At 42.3% G+C, this 17,600-nt stretch overlaps 2 protein-coding genes across 3 annotated transcripts in view; one reads left to right on the forward strand and one right to left on the reverse strand.

Annotated features, from left to right (window-relative positions):
• SNX30 (sorting nexin family member 30) overlaps nucleotides 1–17,600 on the forward strand; it is a 68,214-nt gene that overhangs the window by 45,930 nt on the left and 4,684 nt on the right. Inside the window, exons 8-9 of one of the 2 annotated variants that reach the window (XM_032095759.1) lie at nucleotides 234–386; nucleotides 2,536–7,489. The exons of the other annotated variant lie outside the window; for it this stretch is intronic. Of the exons in view, the coding sequence (XP_031951650.1) occupies nucleotides 234–386; nucleotides 2,536–2,595 (213 nt within the window). The 3' untranslated portion in view covers nucleotides 2,596–7,489. Of the gene's footprint in view, nucleotides 1–233; nucleotides 387–2,535; nucleotides 7,490–17,600 lie in introns of those variants that run through there. 2 annotated transcript variants of the gene reach the window in all.
• Nucleotides 8,211–14,886, reverse strand: SLC46A2 (solute carrier family 46 member 2). Its single transcript, XM_032095756.1, has 4 exons — nucleotides 13,295–14,886; nucleotides 11,653–11,736; nucleotides 9,874–10,030; nucleotides 8,211–8,840 (listed from the first exon to the last, which is right to left on the reverse strand). Exons 1-4 carry the CDS (start codon nucleotides 14,604–14,606, stop codon nucleotides 8,783–8,785), a joined length of 1,611 nt encoding a protein of 536 aa, XP_031951647.1. The 5' UTR covers nucleotides 14,607–14,886; the 3' UTR covers nucleotides 8,211–8,782.

The raw sequence follows: 17,600 nt of genomic DNA on the forward strand, positions 1-17,600 counted from the left end.
ACAAGCACAAGCATTCACCACCTCAAACAGCAAAGAGCAAATGAAGCAATCTCATATCCTCTCTAGTTCAGAACTGTGGCTTTTTCCCTGCAACCATAGGTGAGTTGATTCAGGATAACTGTTGGATTGTGAACTTAACCCTGTCTTCTGTAATTTTGCTCAGTAAGGTTTGAGCTAATTCAGCAATCTAGCACTCTTAGTGACAGTTTTAATCTTCATTTCTTTTGCTGCAGGTACCCACAGATGTTGAGAAATGTCAAGACCGAGTAGAATGTTTCAATGCTGACCTGAAAGCAGATATGGAGAGATGGCAGAACAACAAAAGACAAGACTTTAGGCAGCTACTCATGGGCATGGCAGATAAAAACATCCAGTACTACGAGAAGGTATGTGTCACCGTTGGAACACTGGTAGGAGTAAAGTAGTTTGTTTTCCTCTGAAGTGGTGATAATTCTTCAGGAAATCTTCACACTGTCTTGAAGACAAGAATATTAGACATCTAAAGCTGCTCTTTGTCAACAACTGATGAGTTGCAAGTCATGCTCAAGTGATCTCTGTGAGACTAGTGGACTTTTGCAAACACTCTAACAGCATTTTATCATGTATGCTTGTCTGTTTTGCACTCTTGAATTGAACAAATTACCGAGCAGCAGCAGTGGTGGTGAAAAAAACCCCAGAATTGCGTATTTTAGTAAACTTACCAGAGTAGAAAAATCTCTTGATTCTGCCTTTTCTGAATCAAACTATGTGAGTTAATGCGAGTCCACGGACTCATATATAGATTACACCTGTTACATATAAATTATTCTGATCTCTGTCCCTTTGTGCATAGTTCTGTCCCTTGTGTACTAGTCCTGAAAATACCTAGCCTCTGCCCTCTTTCAGTTGGTGCATGTGTACCTGAGGTTTGGTGTCAGATTTTTTTATTTTTAATTAAAAGGACCTTGACATTTAACTGCATATGCTTCAGTCTAGTTTTCCATCGTGCTAGAGAAGTGCAGCCCAATGAGGTGGTTGATACCATAGGATCACAGAATGGTTTGGAAGGGACCTTAGAAGTCATCTAAGTTTCAACCTCCTGCCAGAGGCAGGGATGCCTTTCACTAGAGTAGGTGGTTCAGAGCCCCATCCAGCATGAACCTAAAACACTTCCAGAGATGGAGCTTCCACAGCTTCTCTGGGCAAGCTATTCCAGTGTTTCCTCATCCTAATAGTAAAGAATTCCTTCCTAATTATCTAATCTAAACCTGCCCTCTTCCAGTTTAAAGCAATTGTCCCTTGTCTTATCACCACAAGCCCTTGTAAAAAGTCCTCCTTCAGCTGTCTCATAAGCCCCATTTAGGTATATTAAATATTAAACACTACTAGAACTACTATGCTTATGCACAGCCTAGTAAACATACTTCATCTTGTCTGTTCATTTTTCTACATCTACTTTATAAGCTGTTTCCTGTGCTAGGTTACCTCTCTGTGTAATATTAGTATGCAGTACCCTTTCCCCTTCCAATGTCTGTCTTGTTCATAACTACTCACACAGAACTTCCTTCATCCTGGTCTCTCTTCTAAGGCTGCTGTGGAGGGGGATGTTAGAGACTCCACTGAACATCCAGCAGTGCCTCTGCAATTGATAGTTAGATCTGTACACTGTACATTAGTTTTGCTTTTAGCAAGGAAGCTTTTTTGGTAAGAAAGTGTCCAGTCACTTCAGGGTACACACCTAGAAGTACTCTATTTATCTGCAGTACAGTCAGCAAAGTTAGAAGGAAGACGTCTGTCAACAGTGACTTGTTGATATAAGAGCTGCTGATGAGTTTGCCCATTTTCAGCATTTAATAATTTGGATTCTACAGTCTTTATTTGCCCAGTTTTTACTTCTGGGCTCTATGTGTTTGAAAGACACAGTACAAGTACTGTAGTAAGTGTATGTGTCCAGGAAAATGACTCCAAAGCCCAGGGTGGATTTCTAATAACCCAGAAGCTACACTCCACTTACAGTTTACTATATCAAGCACTACCAGTTTTTCTGGAGTCAAGTCCCAGAGTTGTACTGGAATACACTGTGTCTCAAAACTAACTTCCCTAAAGGCGTGTTTTCTCTCAAATACGTTTGCTGGAGATAGTCTGTAATAGCTGCCATTTTGTCCAAATCAGTGTTCACCCACAGTCACACCACAAAGATGTAAATTTCTACTCAAAACAGGTTGTCTGCCTAGCTGAAAGCTGTGGTATTCTTCAGTTTAGAAAAATCCAGGTTAGTATTCGGAAATCCTGGGTGTTCTGATGACTTTTAATGGCTTGGGCCAGCTGGTGACTTTGGAAAACTTGAATTTGTTGAATTTGTTTGGAAGGTGCAGCTATTCTAACACTTACTTGCTGTTTGAGATCCTGGGTTTTTTTCCCCCTTCTGTAATCATCTGTAAAGACCCACATAACTTTTCTTCTACTTGTATGCTATTGGTCTAGAAGGGTTGGTCAGAAGTTTCATGAACCGATATAAAATCAATTTTTTAAATCAATCTTTCTTTCTTTCTTCAGTGCCTTACAGCGTGGGAGTCAATTATACCACTACTGCAAGACAAGCCAGAGACCAAATAAGAAGTACCTTCATGGACAGTCTAGCACTTCTATGCTCAGTACCACTAGTCATACTGGAACTGTATGGAGAACTCTTTTTGTTAAGTTAACTGAAATGACAGCTGCACTTAGTTTTTCAGAGTATCTGTTCCAGCCTATTTGAATTTTTTTTCCTCAATTTTTGTGTTTAAACTGGGGTATGTTTCATCTTTTTGAGTTACCTTGAATGGTTCCTTCTTTATCCTGTGGAGTGATTGGGGTTCATAGTGAAAGTGCATGGGGATCTTGATAAAATTTACCTCTCTAGTCTGGAAGGAACTAATGAGTGGAACACTAAAAAGATGAAAATAAAACTCTACTGCAAGGTGCCAAATGACATCTTTATTACCATTCTGTTTTGTTGCTTAAAAATACCCCCCAATAATTATTTCTATGATACAGTACTCCCTAACCAATCCTTGTCCCTTTTTTTTTTTTTTTTGGAATGGACAGGAAAAGGCTGCAAAAGAATATTTTCTGTTTTGCTACTGCGCATGTGCTCCCTCTGGATGAAATGGTCTCTGGAGACTTTTCCATCTGGGAGTCGGGCTGGTTCTAGACAGACCATACCAACACCAGCCACAGATAGGCGGTGATGCAAGCATGAACTGTGGTTTTTGTGAGTGTGGCATGCTGTTGGTTCATACTGAGTATCTTTGTTTACCTTGGTGATTATGAAATAATGTCAGTTGACTGAAGTGTACTTGTGACTGACTTGGGGATCAAAACCAGCCTAGCTGTGGGAATGAGTTGGACAGCGGCCTTTCAAGGGTTGTGGGAATGGGGGAGGAAGTATGAGTCTTTAATTTTCCCAAAGCTAGCTCCGGAAGTTGCGTGGTGGAGGTCTCTTGCACCATGCTTTGAATATGGGTTTTACTAGAGCTACTTTAGGCTTGGTCACCTAAGATGTAAATGTAGTAAAAGTAGAACTCTGCTTTCTCTCCTCACGCTTTCTTTGCAGCAGCCAGAAGCCAAAAGGTGTAAATGCTTCCTTCCACCAAGCATCAGTGTGTGAAAGCTGCCTTAAATGGTTTGGTGGGGGATAGATGGGTACCCTATGAGGTACACAGAGTGTTCAAATCTGTCTCTGCTGAACCACACGGCAAATCTTTTAGGACTACTTTTGGTATAGATCTATTTTCTTAGTAGTTTCTGTTGGCCTTTAGAATTGTAGCTGCTTCTGCAAGTACTTTTTTGTCCTTTCTCTTGCAGTCCAACCCCAAGTAAATGCCTACTTGGTGTTAATGGCCTTAGGAATGCTGATGTGATTTAACCATCCTAAGTGAGGGGGGTCAGAGCTCATATGACTGTAATACTGGGATTTAGGGCAATAAATAACTGTGCTTACTGCTAAATTTGAGTGATTACTTGTTCTCTGGCAACATTCTTGCAAAGAATGTGAGCAGTGATTGACTTTGTGCAACTTCTCTGTTCTCCTGTGGCAACCTACCAGGTACTAGTCTGATTTGGAATTTATTCCTTCATAAACACCAACTGAACCTGCAGCCACCTTTCTCACCCTGGTGGCTTTATGGAACCCTCAAGATGAGTTATTGCAGCACTGTGGTAGCTGTCAGGCTAGTAAGATGGTGCTCTCTGCATGAAAAAGTAAAATATAAAACATTCTAAGAAGTTCTTCTTGACTCAGCCTTCACTGACAGCTCCATGGTACTAAACAAACTATGTTTCCTGTTTTAAGGTCAGTTTGTCAATATGCACTTTTTGGTGTAAATGAGAACTCTGGTTTAAGTTGCTGTTAGGTTCAGAATCACAGACTCCTCTTGTTCAGGGGAAGTACTTAAGAGGATAATCTTGAAGCAATCTAGAATAAGCACTTGTGTACTAGCTAACAGTCTGGCCTTCAGGGTTACAGTCTTCCCCGTTTTCTGCAAAGAAATATCAACGTGCTTTTTGAATTAGTTCATGTAGAGTAAATGGAATTTTGTAGTTGACTCTACAGCATCACTGGGACTCAAGCAAAATATAATTTGAACTAATATTTAGTCAGCCTTCCCACCATCTTATTAAAATAAATGGCAAAAGATGAGTAGGAAGGGTGGTGGTTTTTTCCTACAGATGATTTAATCTGATGCCTTACAGCACTAAGGTCCTCTTCCTGCTTTGCTTTATGTCAAACTGAAGTGGGTGTTGCTTCTGGAGAATTTAGCAATTAACATCACAGCTGTTCATGAGAAGCATAATGGACAGTGGAGAGTACCAAGTGAAGTTCAAATCAACATGTAACTGTTGAAATCAACATGGAGCTGTTGAAGATCGGGATTTCTTATGTGGTCTGGACCAAAACCTCTTAAACTCATACAAGGGAAGTAAAACTTGACATTCAAAAGAGAAGTCCTCTGCAAGAATTGCTGCAGTGTAATAAGGGTGTGCAATGGTGGGTCTGAGCTTCTATGGGCAGTGGAGTGGTCTTATGAAGAGGTGTTGTAAATCACTAGGTAACTGAAGGAGAAGCTGTGGGTGAGGTGTGGGGACATTTGGGGCAGCCATGCCAGTCAGGAGAACTACAAAAGTTGCAGGAAATTCCTGTAAGATGTGGAGAGTGACACTTGTATCATATACAACTGCTGTTAGCGGGAGGTGGAGTCCTGAACTGAGAGTGAAACTCTTAACATGTTATCCTGTAATCCTTACAGAATAAAAGTCTTTACTTTGGAGGGTCCAGACTTCCATGAGAGAAATAGAAGGTGTTGGTAAAGGGAAGTAGGAATAGTGCAGGAGCTTCATCTTTGAGTAACTTGTTAAGTGTTAAGTCACTTAAGATGACTCTCTGCACGTGCACCAAAATGACACCAAAAGTAGTTGGCACCCTTTCTATGAGTCTGTTTAACGTGTGCTTCCTTCAGCCGTCCTTAAATCAGCCCAGTTTTCCTCATAATCCATAGCCAGGGCAAAGTCCCTCTCAGAGGATGCATAATTCACTGCTGCCCAGTTACCTCTGTATAGTTTCTGTGGTGTTTGTTTCTTCTCTTAAGTGGCACCAGCACAATAAAGGAAGCACTGAGATCTTGTTTCTATGCTCAGTAATGGACCATGCATTATACAGGTTCCTGTATACCTTTACCAGGTTCTAAATCTTGCAATAAAACATCATGGCTTTTCAGGTATACATTGAAAAATGAAAAGGTAATATGTGTAACCCTAAAGACACAAACAGTTCCCATGTGAGTTGTATCAAAGAATAAAGTATGATTCTTCACTGAATTCTACTTGGATTTTTGTTGCACTAAAACATGCTAAAGATAAAGTAGTGGAATTAGTGATAGAAACAAAACATGAGTGGCAGAGACACAGTGTGGTGGTACTGTGCAGTAGCCTTGAAGCAGTGGCTGTGCTTAGCCTGTTCATATTGCCTCAGGTGTCAGTCCTGCAGATGCCAGGGTACAAAAGAATTCTCTCACAGATCAGCAGGGACTGTTCTGTATTTTAACAGGAGCCATACTTTTGTTAAAACTTGCACAATTTAACTGGATATAGTTATGATTATTGTTGCAGACTGTTGAAAATCCTTGTCCTGATAACCACTGAACAAAATTGTGTAGACTATACAAGCACATTAGATGAGATGTTCTGTCAAATTCTGGAGGTAGAACATTCTTTCCTTGGGTGCATTAACTTCTACTACAACAACTAATACATAGGGAAAATGAGGACTAATTTTTTTAAGATAGGCAAGTTGCAACTACTTGTTGGATTATTTTTTTTTTCCTCTTGTGAAGTAAAACTGGGGATCACAGGAATAAACTTGCCTTCAGGCAGACTGAATGTGGCATTTAAAACCTTTTGGGAGTGCTGTTGAACCAATTTACAAACTAAAATGGCAGTGCTTAATTCTGTGCTTAGCACTTGGAAGTCTTGCTGAAGTATCTGACTTGTACAAGTATGTAGTAATGAACTGGACAAGTTTTAAGGTTGCATGCCTAGAGCACAGTAAATGTGCAGAAAATAATGAACTTTCCAAAGAGGTGTAAGTAGATCACCCTTTTGTAAATGGCATGCTAAAACAATAACAGCTAGTCACTGTCCTAGACTACTTTGAAGGTCTTGGTGTTCTATGCTTTGGAGCTAAACCATTTCCTTAACCCTGCTGCTGGGATATGTATCCATACATTCAGATCAAGCTGCAGGGTTATGGCCAGTGCAACATTCCCACTGCACAAGGAGACAGATTGCTGAAGGCCAATCTTACAATAAGAGCCAAAGGGCTTTTGTCTATAGTACACAAAAATAAAGAAGCACAGTCCTTGTTCTCGCTTCTCTGTGCCTGCATCCCTCTGTCCCTCCCTAAGGTCTGGAGAGTTGGGCCATGCAGGTGAAGGCAAGCTGGCTGTGAGCCTCACACACTGTGGTGAAGGTATCGGTGATGGGGACCAAAATGGTGCTGGTTCCTTGTCCAGACTCCTCTGCTTTCACTCTATAAACCCACTCACCAGAACCAGAGTCACTGTTCATACCATTAAAATACAAAATGAAAGCTGTGAAAAGACTTATCTCTGTATGAATTAGCTAGTAAACTATGTAAAAATGGGAAGGAGGCTTTTGTTTCCTGTACTTGGCCAAATATGCTCTTGTTCAGACTCACAGGCTAGGAAATGCTGTCTTGCCTTCTGGTGCTGGCATGTTTCTATACCCTTTCATATATCCTTATAACTATACTTCGTGCATTGTTTACTATGGAACTAGTATTGATGGAGAAAAATACTTTGAGGTAAAACTGTTTGTAATTCTCTATTAGTGTGTACATTTTTAAAAAATGTGCCATTTGTTTACCTCAATTAATTTAATGGAATGGACCAATAAATGTATTTAAAGATGACTCCTTTACTTAGAATAAAGTTTCATTTTTTTGCAATCTTCACTGTTGAAATTACGTGTGCTTATTTTGCTGAGCAGCTCACTATCTTACTGCAGAAATACCCTTCCCCTGAAATCTCATTCCATGGTTGATGTAACTAGAAGTCATCTGACTTGTTGCTGCATTACTTCTGGTACTGAAAGTGATGGAGCTGAGGAAAGATTGTGTCTGTATGTGGGGGACAGGGTGGCAGCAACTTTCTCTGAGCAAGGCATTGTGTAGTGATGAACCAACTTCTGCTTGCTATACCCCTGGCTTGAACTGAAGCTGCCTGATTTACCTCCAGATTATTTCAGTTATTTAAGGGCTTTTAACTTCCCTTTACTTAGTCTAGGACCTTGGTAGCCTTAATCGTTCTTAGCTCAATTAGCATGTAAGAAGACACATCCTTGTGAGACATGCCAGACTTTTGATTCACGTTTGGATTTATGTGATACCATCTCATGCTAGTTGCTGTATTGTATGAGCTTCCTTTCCAACCCAGATTAAAGCTGAGGTAACATGGTGACTATTACATGGTATCAGTGTCCTTACACCTCCAAAAAGCCTGTAGGAACTGTGTGCTGCACTTACCTGTTCTTAACCTGTTACAAGAGCAGCACATCGTGGTGGTGTGAGCCGAAACACTAGCATTAGCTCTTGAGTCTTAGTCCTCACATGAGCTCTGTTGAAGCACTGTCCAGGGACAGTGGGGACAATTTCCCAAAAGTCAGGGTCATGAACATCTGTTCAGGGGTGTTTTATTGTAGGGATTACTAAAATTCTGTTAATCTTACATATTTTTACAGTGGTATTTTTCTGTTTTCTTTTACGTAACATTAATTGGCTGGGCTGATAACATCTTCTGTAGCAGGTGGCGAGCCAGTGTGTCCTGCTGATGGCCCTGTGCACATGGCATATGGCTTGCAGCCCCGTTTCATCAGCCAAAGTCACAGAACTGCCCTGAGATTTCTGAATGAACAGACAAGAAGGAACTAATGGAAAACCAATCCTCTGCTTTCCTCTTCCACTCTGAACGATGTGTCTAGAAATGCCGTTTTCATTTCTAGCCTGTATTCTTGTCCCTCTCTGGTATTACTAACCAGCCTAGCAAAAAGCAGAATGCTCTGAGGACTTCTGGTGTGCAGATACTCTGCAAGATGAGGTGCTGCAGAAATAACAAGGCAGACGTCTCTTCCTGGGTGAGCTGAGTGGCTGAGAGGTTGTGGCATGCTGTGAAGTGGAAATACAAATGCTATGCAGCCTGTAGTGTTGGTAACTACTGTAGGGACTAATGATCACCAAAAGATGCCTCTATTACTCAGTCAGAATCTCCAGGGACCCAGTGGTTGACCGTTGTTTGATGGCCACAAAGCTGTGAAGAACAATACAAATGCAGATAATAAGAGTTAGCAAACTACCTTCTCAAACTGCAGTCCACATCTGTATCTTAAACTTTGTCGGGGTGTCTGGAGCTGGCTGAGTGCTATTGGGATTCCTCTCAATGATCTGACAGCCTCTTTTGTGTACAAGCAATGACACTGGCACCATTTGTCATCCTTCAGACTTTAATAACATCTGTTTGTGCTGATAATGGTACTTCTATTTGGAGCCTGTATTAAAAAGCATTTGAATACCTAGCAGTGACCCCTGTTAAACAGAGGGTTGTGCATAAGAAACAAGTCTTTTGTGTCTGGAAGATTTGAGGCAGAAAGCACAGTCAGGAATGATGACTATGAAGCAGACTTCTAATGGACAAGGTGTAAAAGTAGACGGAGAGGTTGTTCCAGCTTTCTCTCTTCAGATTAAGCTGGTTTTGTGCTTAAAATTTGTTCTTGAAATTGTACCTCTCAGTCACTCTCAGTAGTAGTACTGTTGGGCAAATTCAGTGGACCGGAAAAAGTAACCATTTCCTTCACCGTGGTAATGGTTTCTCTTTGAAACATTTGAGAGAGACTCAGATTATTCTTTTCTGTCATAATGGGTAAGTAACACAATGGAATTTTTAAAAAACACTTTGTGTAGGGTTATTCCTTCATTCTACTTATTATTACTTTCACAGTATCAAACACTTGTATATGTGTGAATGCTTTGTCTCCTGGCATTATTAGCTGTTAAACTGCCAAATACTCTTCCTGCAGCAATTTGTGCTACATTAAACAAAAATAAGATTTAAAAACCCCACTTACTAGACATTGCAGTTTTCATTCTTTGAATCTCCTTGATATTTGTCAACTCATTTCTGCAAGTTTGTTTCTTCCTTTTTTTTTTTTAAATTCAGTTGCGGAGGGGTGTTGTTGTTTTCTTTTTAAATTTTTTTCCTATCTGTATTATATATTTTAGACCTGGAATTAGGAAGCATGGAGAAAATACATGTCCTTTTGAACAAAATCTTTCCTGTTTCTTACCTTAAAGGTAGGAAAGTCAGGCAGCCAACCAGGAAAGACAAAATGAAGCAGAAGCCGCTGTACCAGTCCAGTGTGTTTTGATAGATCTTGTTGTAGACTGTAGATGTCACTACTCCCGTGGTGACTAAAGACAGCTGCAGCAGGACAAACACCTTACCTGTAAGACAAGAACATAGTTTGTTACTCTGGGGATTAAAAAACCAGCTGTGGTATGTCCCTGACAAATCCAGGATCACACCTGTGTAGTCATTGCTTCACTGACACCAGATGGCGTGAGTTTGTAGACCACAATTAAATTATTTTTCCTTCTTTTAGACGTGGGACAAAAGATCCAACTGGAAAACTGTCTGCCTAAACAGTCTACATATACAGGTAGCTGCTTGGAAGAGCGGCAATAAACTGGTCAGTAAGTGTTCCTTCTCCTAGGAGGTAGAAGAGTAGTCTAGACTAACATCTTCAGGACAGGAGAAATTTTAGTCAGGGTCTGCTTCTGGCCTAGGCCAGAAAAGTGGTTCACAGGGTTAAAATTATAATAATGCCTGAAATAGGGATGTGTGTGTCATTTGTATGATGTTTCATGTGGAAGAATGGTAGAAACTGAATTCTAGTTGAAACCACTCTTTACTGGAGGGTTTCTGTCATGATATATGAGTGAAGGGGAAGTAACCCAGCCCTGCTGGGACATGCAGACAGGGGGCAAGGTCAGGGCTGTGTGCTGAGCCTGCTGCCCAGGCAGCCTTCTGCAGCCACTCAGCACCAGCAGCTACCAGCTAAGGAGATGAGACTGGCACCAGAAGGCAAGGGCTGCTCTGCTGCAGGGTCCTACTCGAGGTCTGGACTGATGCTGTTGTCACGTGCAGCCCGTATGGCTCAAGGGGGAGGTTAAAAATGTTTGATTTCTAGTGATTAATTTGGGTTGTGAGCTGTGCTGCTTGTGGCAGGTAGATGATTTTGCTGTGGTGGATGTTGACGGAGCACAAGAAATAGGAATTAACTGGTGACAGTGCAGTCTCATGTTCATATGGCAGAAAGGAGAAGGATGTGAAGGATGGCTGAGGGAACATGTCTGGAGGAGGTATGAGCAGTTGTGGGCCTGGAGTGCTGTTTGAATGAATGGCCAGTCCTGTCTCTTGTGTCTAAATCTAGCTCATTGGGGTAAAAATAGTAGGCTTCAATATGCTGTTGTAAAATACATTTTATTAATTTGTAATACATATATTAATGGAAAAGAATTCCTGCTGCTGTTCCAAGAAGGGTCAATTTTTATATAAAGGTTATTACTTGTAGTTAAATCAGGTCTGTCAGGAACAAACTGCCAAGAACTTGAAGAAATGTTTAGAGAGCATAACTGAAAAAAAGATGAAAAAATCCATCCTTCCCAAAACTGAAAGTAAAAGAAGCCAGATATAAAATGGTGTGTCCATCACACTGCTTCAACTCAATGTCCTGCTTTTCTTGGTTCTCCCTGCAGTACTGTGTTTTTAAGCAGCACCTCAGCTATTTTTCCTGCCTTTGAACTATGCACGGATTGTAATCTTTTGAAGTATGTGCTGAAAATTCTGTGGATAAATGATGATGCAACCAAGGACGAGAAGATTGGATGTGAGAATCTAGTCCAGCCAGTTTCTCTGCTTCTCCCTTCCTGTTTGTGGTATCATGTGTTCTGGTATTATTACACAAAGCACAGATTGCAGCAATAACTTACCCTTCTCTTTGTACTCTAAGCAGAATAAAGGGATTTCAGGGGGTTTTGATTGGTAAGGTAACCAAAATACTCACCATAGGATGATCCTTCAACATGCTTGGACAACATGGACCTGATGGTTGGTAAAGGGATGAGGGCAAAGAGCATCACTGCCCGTGCTGTAATGCAATGAATTTTGAGTTATCACCAGTACCTCTTTGTCACCCAACACAACCACTGCTTTTGGAGATTACATGCCTCTGGCTTGGGCAGGCACCTTGCTTCACCTCTTCTCATCCGCTGAGTGCTAAAAAGAGGTAGGTTTCACTTCATCCAAGGCAGATAAGCCACCTATTGCTCCCATTAGCAGAGATACTTTGCCCAAACTAGACATGGTCTCTTGTTCTCAGCCAGACATCCCAGCATAGATGGGTTCCTCACTCTCCTTTGAGGTAGTGAGGATGATGGTTTAAGTGGTAACATGCAGAGAAAGCCCCCTGTGCTACACAGTCTTGACAGGAACAGTACCTTTATAACGCTACATCTATCTTGTATCTTGGTGCTTCTGTCTTGCAGTATTCTAGCCTGTCTCTACTGTGAAAATTTATAGGGAGCTGGAATTACTTTCCTGTCAGCAGAACCAACCTCAGTGAAGACCTGGTCCATATCTGGTGTACCAATGTGCATCTGCAATTCAGGGAATAAGCATCCTACACACTGCATAGCAGCATGTCTTCATGTTCAAGATGAGCCTAATTAGTAAGCAACTTAATTTTTTTATCTTTTATTCCCCAGCTTGATTGCCTAAACAAACAAAATCTCTTAAAATTTTTACTCAGTGTTTGGCTTAGTACACAAATACAATATCCTATCATTTTTCCCTTTAGAACAAATTCATTTAATTTTCTATTTCCCATTCCCTGTAGGGACAGACAGAAGAATCACTTCAGGACATTTTTCTCCATTTATTTCTCACTTTCAGAAGCAAAACCTTAAAGCCATGCAATAGACAATACTCTGTGAGATAGCTCCGCCACAATGAATGCAGTTCCTGGGTTTTGTTTTCTGTGTTTTGTCATAGGGTAACTCTCAAAAATAAACTTGTCTTTCCTTTATCATGGGATGCTGCCCCATCTATTGTTACCTGTCCCTTAGTAATTTATGTACACTGTGGGATTTGTAAACTACATTATTGTGATAGTTTACACCTCCAGTGTTTCACTGAGTTTCCCAGCAGCCATAAGTGCCTTCATATGACAAAAATAAATCACATCTTAAAGTGTTCACTTAATAGGAAGCTGTTGCCATTTTGTTTCTGTTGTGGCCTGAAGCCTTACCTCAGAAGTGAAGGAAGTGCTTCCTACTGATGCAGTGATGTGGTCCTACCAGTACAGGGAGTCAGCAACAATTCCCAGTCCCCCTGAGTGTGAACATCTTTCTGCTCAGACCTGGTCTGTGACCAGCTGATGAATTACAAGTCAGTGGGCCTTAAACTAATCCTTGGCAGGAGTGTATGCCTCCTCAGAATATTGTAGAGTGCTGAGTCTTAAGAGTACAAAGGGAAATGTGGGGAAAGAGGAGTAATAAGAATGCTCTCCTGCAAATTGCCCATGTGATGGTCTGCCTAACTCCCTGCTTGCAAACTTGTCATGAAGCAAAGCAAAAAGCTCTTCCAGTGATGTTGAAACACCCCTGTCCCAGGGTGTATTTACTCATGTGAGTGGCTGTTCAACTCACCAATGTAGAACAGGAACGTCCACTGCACGAAGGCCATGATGAGGATGCCAGCACTGAACGATGCTACTCCAATCATGATCATCGTAATGTCCCTCAAGTATCTGGAGAACACGAGTACCCCTAGGAAACTGGTAATGAAGATCATGTACCCGGCAGCGTTGCCATGGCCAATCTCCACAGCATTCCAACTTAAAGGTTCCCTGAGCAAGAACAGTGGGAGCACGTTCATTGCACCAGCCACAGCAAGGTCATAGAGGATTGCTGCCACAATCAGCAGGATGATGATGAGTTTTGAGGGGGATACTGGAGTGGAGATGCTGCCCTCTGACGGTTGGGAACTCCCTGCTGCTGCTGCTTCAGGTAGCTGACCACCGACCTCCTCTGTGCTCTTGGCTTTGGCTGGGCAGGAAGCTGCTGGCTTGGGGACTGTGAGGACAAAAATGCTGTAGAGGAGACAGAAGGCATAGCAAGCAATGCTGCAGCACACCAGCACGGTGCCTTCTCGATAGCGGTCACTGAAGCCAACAAAGAGGTAGCCAGATGCCATGCTTCCCAGAAAGCCAGCGAGGCCGTACACCAGTTCAATAATGATGAGCCGCAGAGACCTCTTGCTCTCAGACGACCCCAGGGATCCCAGAGCCATGATGCCTGCCCAAAGTGTGGTGAAGCCTCCAGTCAGCCCATTGAAGGCAGCAGCCCCATACATCACCTCCACTGGCCAGTCCAGCAAGATCAGGAGCAACAGGAGAGTTTTGGAGCCCATATAACCAAGAAGAGGGAAGCAGATGGGGATCTTCCGATGTATCCTGTCCCCCAGCTTGGACAAGCCATAGGCTGACACCAGTGGGCTCAGGCCCAGAACTAGGTTGTAGATGATATAAAAATTAGATACAGCCTTCTGCTGAGCATCTTCCACGGCATGGGAGGGAGCAGTGCTGTTGGTCAGACTGTAGTAGTTCTTCACCACCAGCAGCAGTGCTGTGTCGTAGAAGGCACTGGCCACTTGGGAACCCGCGACCACTGGTTCAATCCACGTCCTCATTGCTGCTATCCCCACCATGCTGCTAGCCACCACGTCTTCTTGGAGAGAGCTGCTTTCACGGAGATGCACGTGAGGAAACAGCTCCTCAGAAGCTCTGCTCTGGAGGCATGTTTGGAAACAAGCAGCAAAAGGAAAAATAAAAGGTCTGCCAGGCTGCACAGGATCGGAGAATTGTGGAAGAGATGATCTGGCTGGGAGGATATTTGCACCTCGCCTTGCTATGTGTACACACACCTGCACATCCCTGTGCTGCTCTGAGCTCTGGCTCATACATGGGAGGCTTTTGTACAGCCAGAGAACGCCCTGCACTTGGTGACTGCTGCTGCTCCTCTTCCTGGTGTGGTTTCAACAGAGGTCAGATGACCTGGGGAATTTCTCTCTCACAGAGTAGGAAGTGAAAATGCCCAGTCAAGTAATTGCTGTAATGTGGGGTGGTGGTTTGTTTTTTGTTTGTTGACTTTTTGGGGTTTTTTTCTCCTTTTGGTATACTTAATGTATCACAGGCCTCTCAAGAGTGGTTGTGGGAGCAGGGGATGGCTATGTGCCTTTTTATCAGGTAATTTGTGAATTTCCCTTACTGCCACCTCATTTTTCTTTTGTGTACACAAATATGTCATTGACTCTTTCGCTTTTTCCTGCTCCTGTTTTCCCTGTTGCTGCATCATGCCCCTTATGTCATTGTTGTTTCAATAATGCAGTCCGGAAATTACACCAAAGAGAAATTAAAAGGGAAAAGTTCTATTTTTGGTAGCCTGTCTCCTATGGCTGCCACTCTGCTTGCTGCATCCCTTGGCTTTCCAGTGTGGGAATTTCCAAGCAGTTGAGAGAAGTCCCAGTTCATCCAAAGGCATCAGTGACTGCTGTGTCCCAGTAATCAGCCAGTTCAGCTGCAGGCAGAGGTGGGTGAGAGTCCGCCTCTGGAGAAGAGTTTTCCAGCCCTAGCTCCTGGGGGAGATGGCTGTGCATCTCTGCAGGTGCTTATTGCCACAGACTCTCAAGCTTTGTAGCTTGAAGTCAGCTTCCAATTTTGCTGCTGCCCAAGGGGCAGGTGAAACAACCCACTCAAGGAGGGCCCTGTGGGCACGGCAGTGCTGCTAGCCAGAGGCACAAGAAGCTCTTGGACCAGGACATGGTGGAAGCAGGCTGCCAGCTCCAAGGACAATGCTTGCAGTCCCAGCTGCAGGAAGTGCTTGGAGGATATTGGGCAGTCTCAAAAATGCTATCTTAAATGATCTCATTTTGTACTGGTTTAATGAATCATAACAGGCAGAATAACAATCTGTTCTAAGAAGATTTATGGTCATTACTTTAAAAAGTAAATTAATGATTAATTTGGAAAAGCAATGTTAAAACCTCCATCTGTTGGACTCTTCGTTGATTCAGGTGACATTTACTCAATGCCATGGCTCAAGAGTCTTTTTTTTCACTCTGTTTGGTTGTGCAATAATTTTTGGCTTGTATTTTGATTAAAGGAAGAAAGACCCAATATCTAACAGGGAAAGGAGTGGGGAATTGCCTGCTAGAATGATTTGCTCTAGAAAATTTCATTTTTATCAGAGAATTTTTTTTTTTGTTAGACCAAAGGACTCTTAGCCAGCTGTAAATTATGTGTGTTGTTCCAACAGTTGTCTTTTTTTCCTTTTCCCCAGATTAGCTGAAAAAGGTGTCTAGGTTCTTCAGGTTTTATGGACAACTGGGACAATTTTTTTTCAGCAAACCCTGAAATATTTTCAGAGGATGGAAATTCCAGACAGCCTTACTGAAAACCCCAAAGGATAAGCCTGTGACCAGTTTAAGCAACAAATGCAACCAAAGAAATGGCCACATTTTGCTTCACCCAGGAAGCCTTGTGTCTCCCACCAGAATTACAAGGAGAGATAAATTACTTGTTTCATTCAAGCTTCAGTGTGGGACGTGGGGTCTGGTGCAAAGGAATTAAATTGGAGTGCAGAGGTATGTTACAGTCAGTGTGCTCAAGACACTGCAGATATGCTCAACTCCTACTGGAAGCGTATTTTTGCTCTACACTTGATTGCATATACAGACTGATTGGCTTATTCAGCCAACACTGTTCAGGCCTAGACAGATAATGAACTGTGCTAAATGTTACTAGTGATCTCATGAATTACATCTATATTTCCAGGCTATTCTGTGTGGTCACTCACATTAAATCTACTTTTTAGAACTAGTTCAAGTGGAAGGATATTTTTCCATGTCAGTAATTGCAAAGCAGTAAGTGCTAAAGTAAGAGTTTAGCTCAGGCTCCAAAATATTTACCACTGAAAAGCAATTTTCACAAATCCCATATTCATTTGATGCCACAAAGTCTTCAAAATTCCTATTATCTAGTAATTTTTCAGAGGGCTCTATTCTTATATTACTGATATTTATAGGGACATTTGCATCTGTTTTAAAACACGTTAATGCAGCATAAATGTAATGGAGCCTTAAGAGAGTGGCCCTTGACATTTAAGAAAAATGTACCTACAGAATCAGAGACTATCTTAATAACAAAAATGCAATGGTGTAGCCTGCTGGAAAACGAACACACTGTTTCAGGGAATTTCCCTCCAGAGTGGTCTTATCTGGAGGCCCATAGAGGCAGGGTCAGAACAGGTTTTACCAACTCTCCAATGTTTTTCAGCCTGGCCAAACCAGAGGTGTTTGATGTTTCCCTGTGGTGATGTTTTGCCTTCATGTGCAGTACTGCTGTTTCTATTTATGTTTCTTTTCCATTTAGGACAGTTACATCCCTTTTTCTTTCTGAACAGAGTTGCTGTAGGGAATTCAGTATGCTGAGGGACCTGGGCTAGGCAAGTACCAGCATTCTGGAACTTTGTCTTCAGCATTCCTTGTCTGAAAAGGTCCTTTTGACATCCTGGACTGCAATCCAATGTGGGCAAGTAAGCCCCCTTCATCTTCCTCCTCTCTAAGCCTGCTAATGAGATCTGTGATTTACAATCCCCTTCTGGCAAGGCATTTCGCCTCCAAGGTGGTAAATTGGCTCTGTAACTCCTCCTCTGGATGGTTACTTGGTGTGTGCAGATCATCTTCTTGCACACTGTGGCTTTGTGGCAGTGGCAAAGTGAGGAAACATGACTAGGAACTGTAAAGTGCCTGGGTCTGAGCCTGGATGGAGCTGCAGCCCCATCACAGCCCCAGGGAGAGGGAGAGCTGATTGAAAACACTGGGGAGAAGCATCTGTCTTAGTGATGGCCGATTTTCCTTTGGAATTACTTCATCATAAGTGACCAAAGCATCGCC

Source organism: Corvus moneduloides, chromosome Z (assembly GCF_009650955.1).
Source record: "Corvus moneduloides isolate bCorMon1 chromosome Z, bCorMon1.pri, whole genome shotgun sequence".
Classification (NCBI taxonomy): Eukaryota; Metazoa; Chordata; class Aves; order Passeriformes; family Corvidae; genus Corvus; species Corvus moneduloides.

Excerpts from the sequence above, each read along its gene's own strand:
- SLC46A2 (XM_032095756.1), bottom strand. The coding sequence starts at position 14,606 with ATGAGCCAGAGCTCAGAGCAGCACAGGGATGTGCAGGTGTGTGTACAC. Across the intron at positions 11,737-13,294 it reads GACGTTCCTGTTCTACATTG|CACGGGCAGTGATGCTCTTT; the intron begins GTGAGTTGAACA and ends ATTGCATTACAG. Across the intron at positions 10,031-11,652 it reads TGTTGAAGGATCATCCTATG|GTAAGGTGTTTGTCCTGCTG; the intron begins GTGAGTATTTTG and ends CTTGTCTTACAG.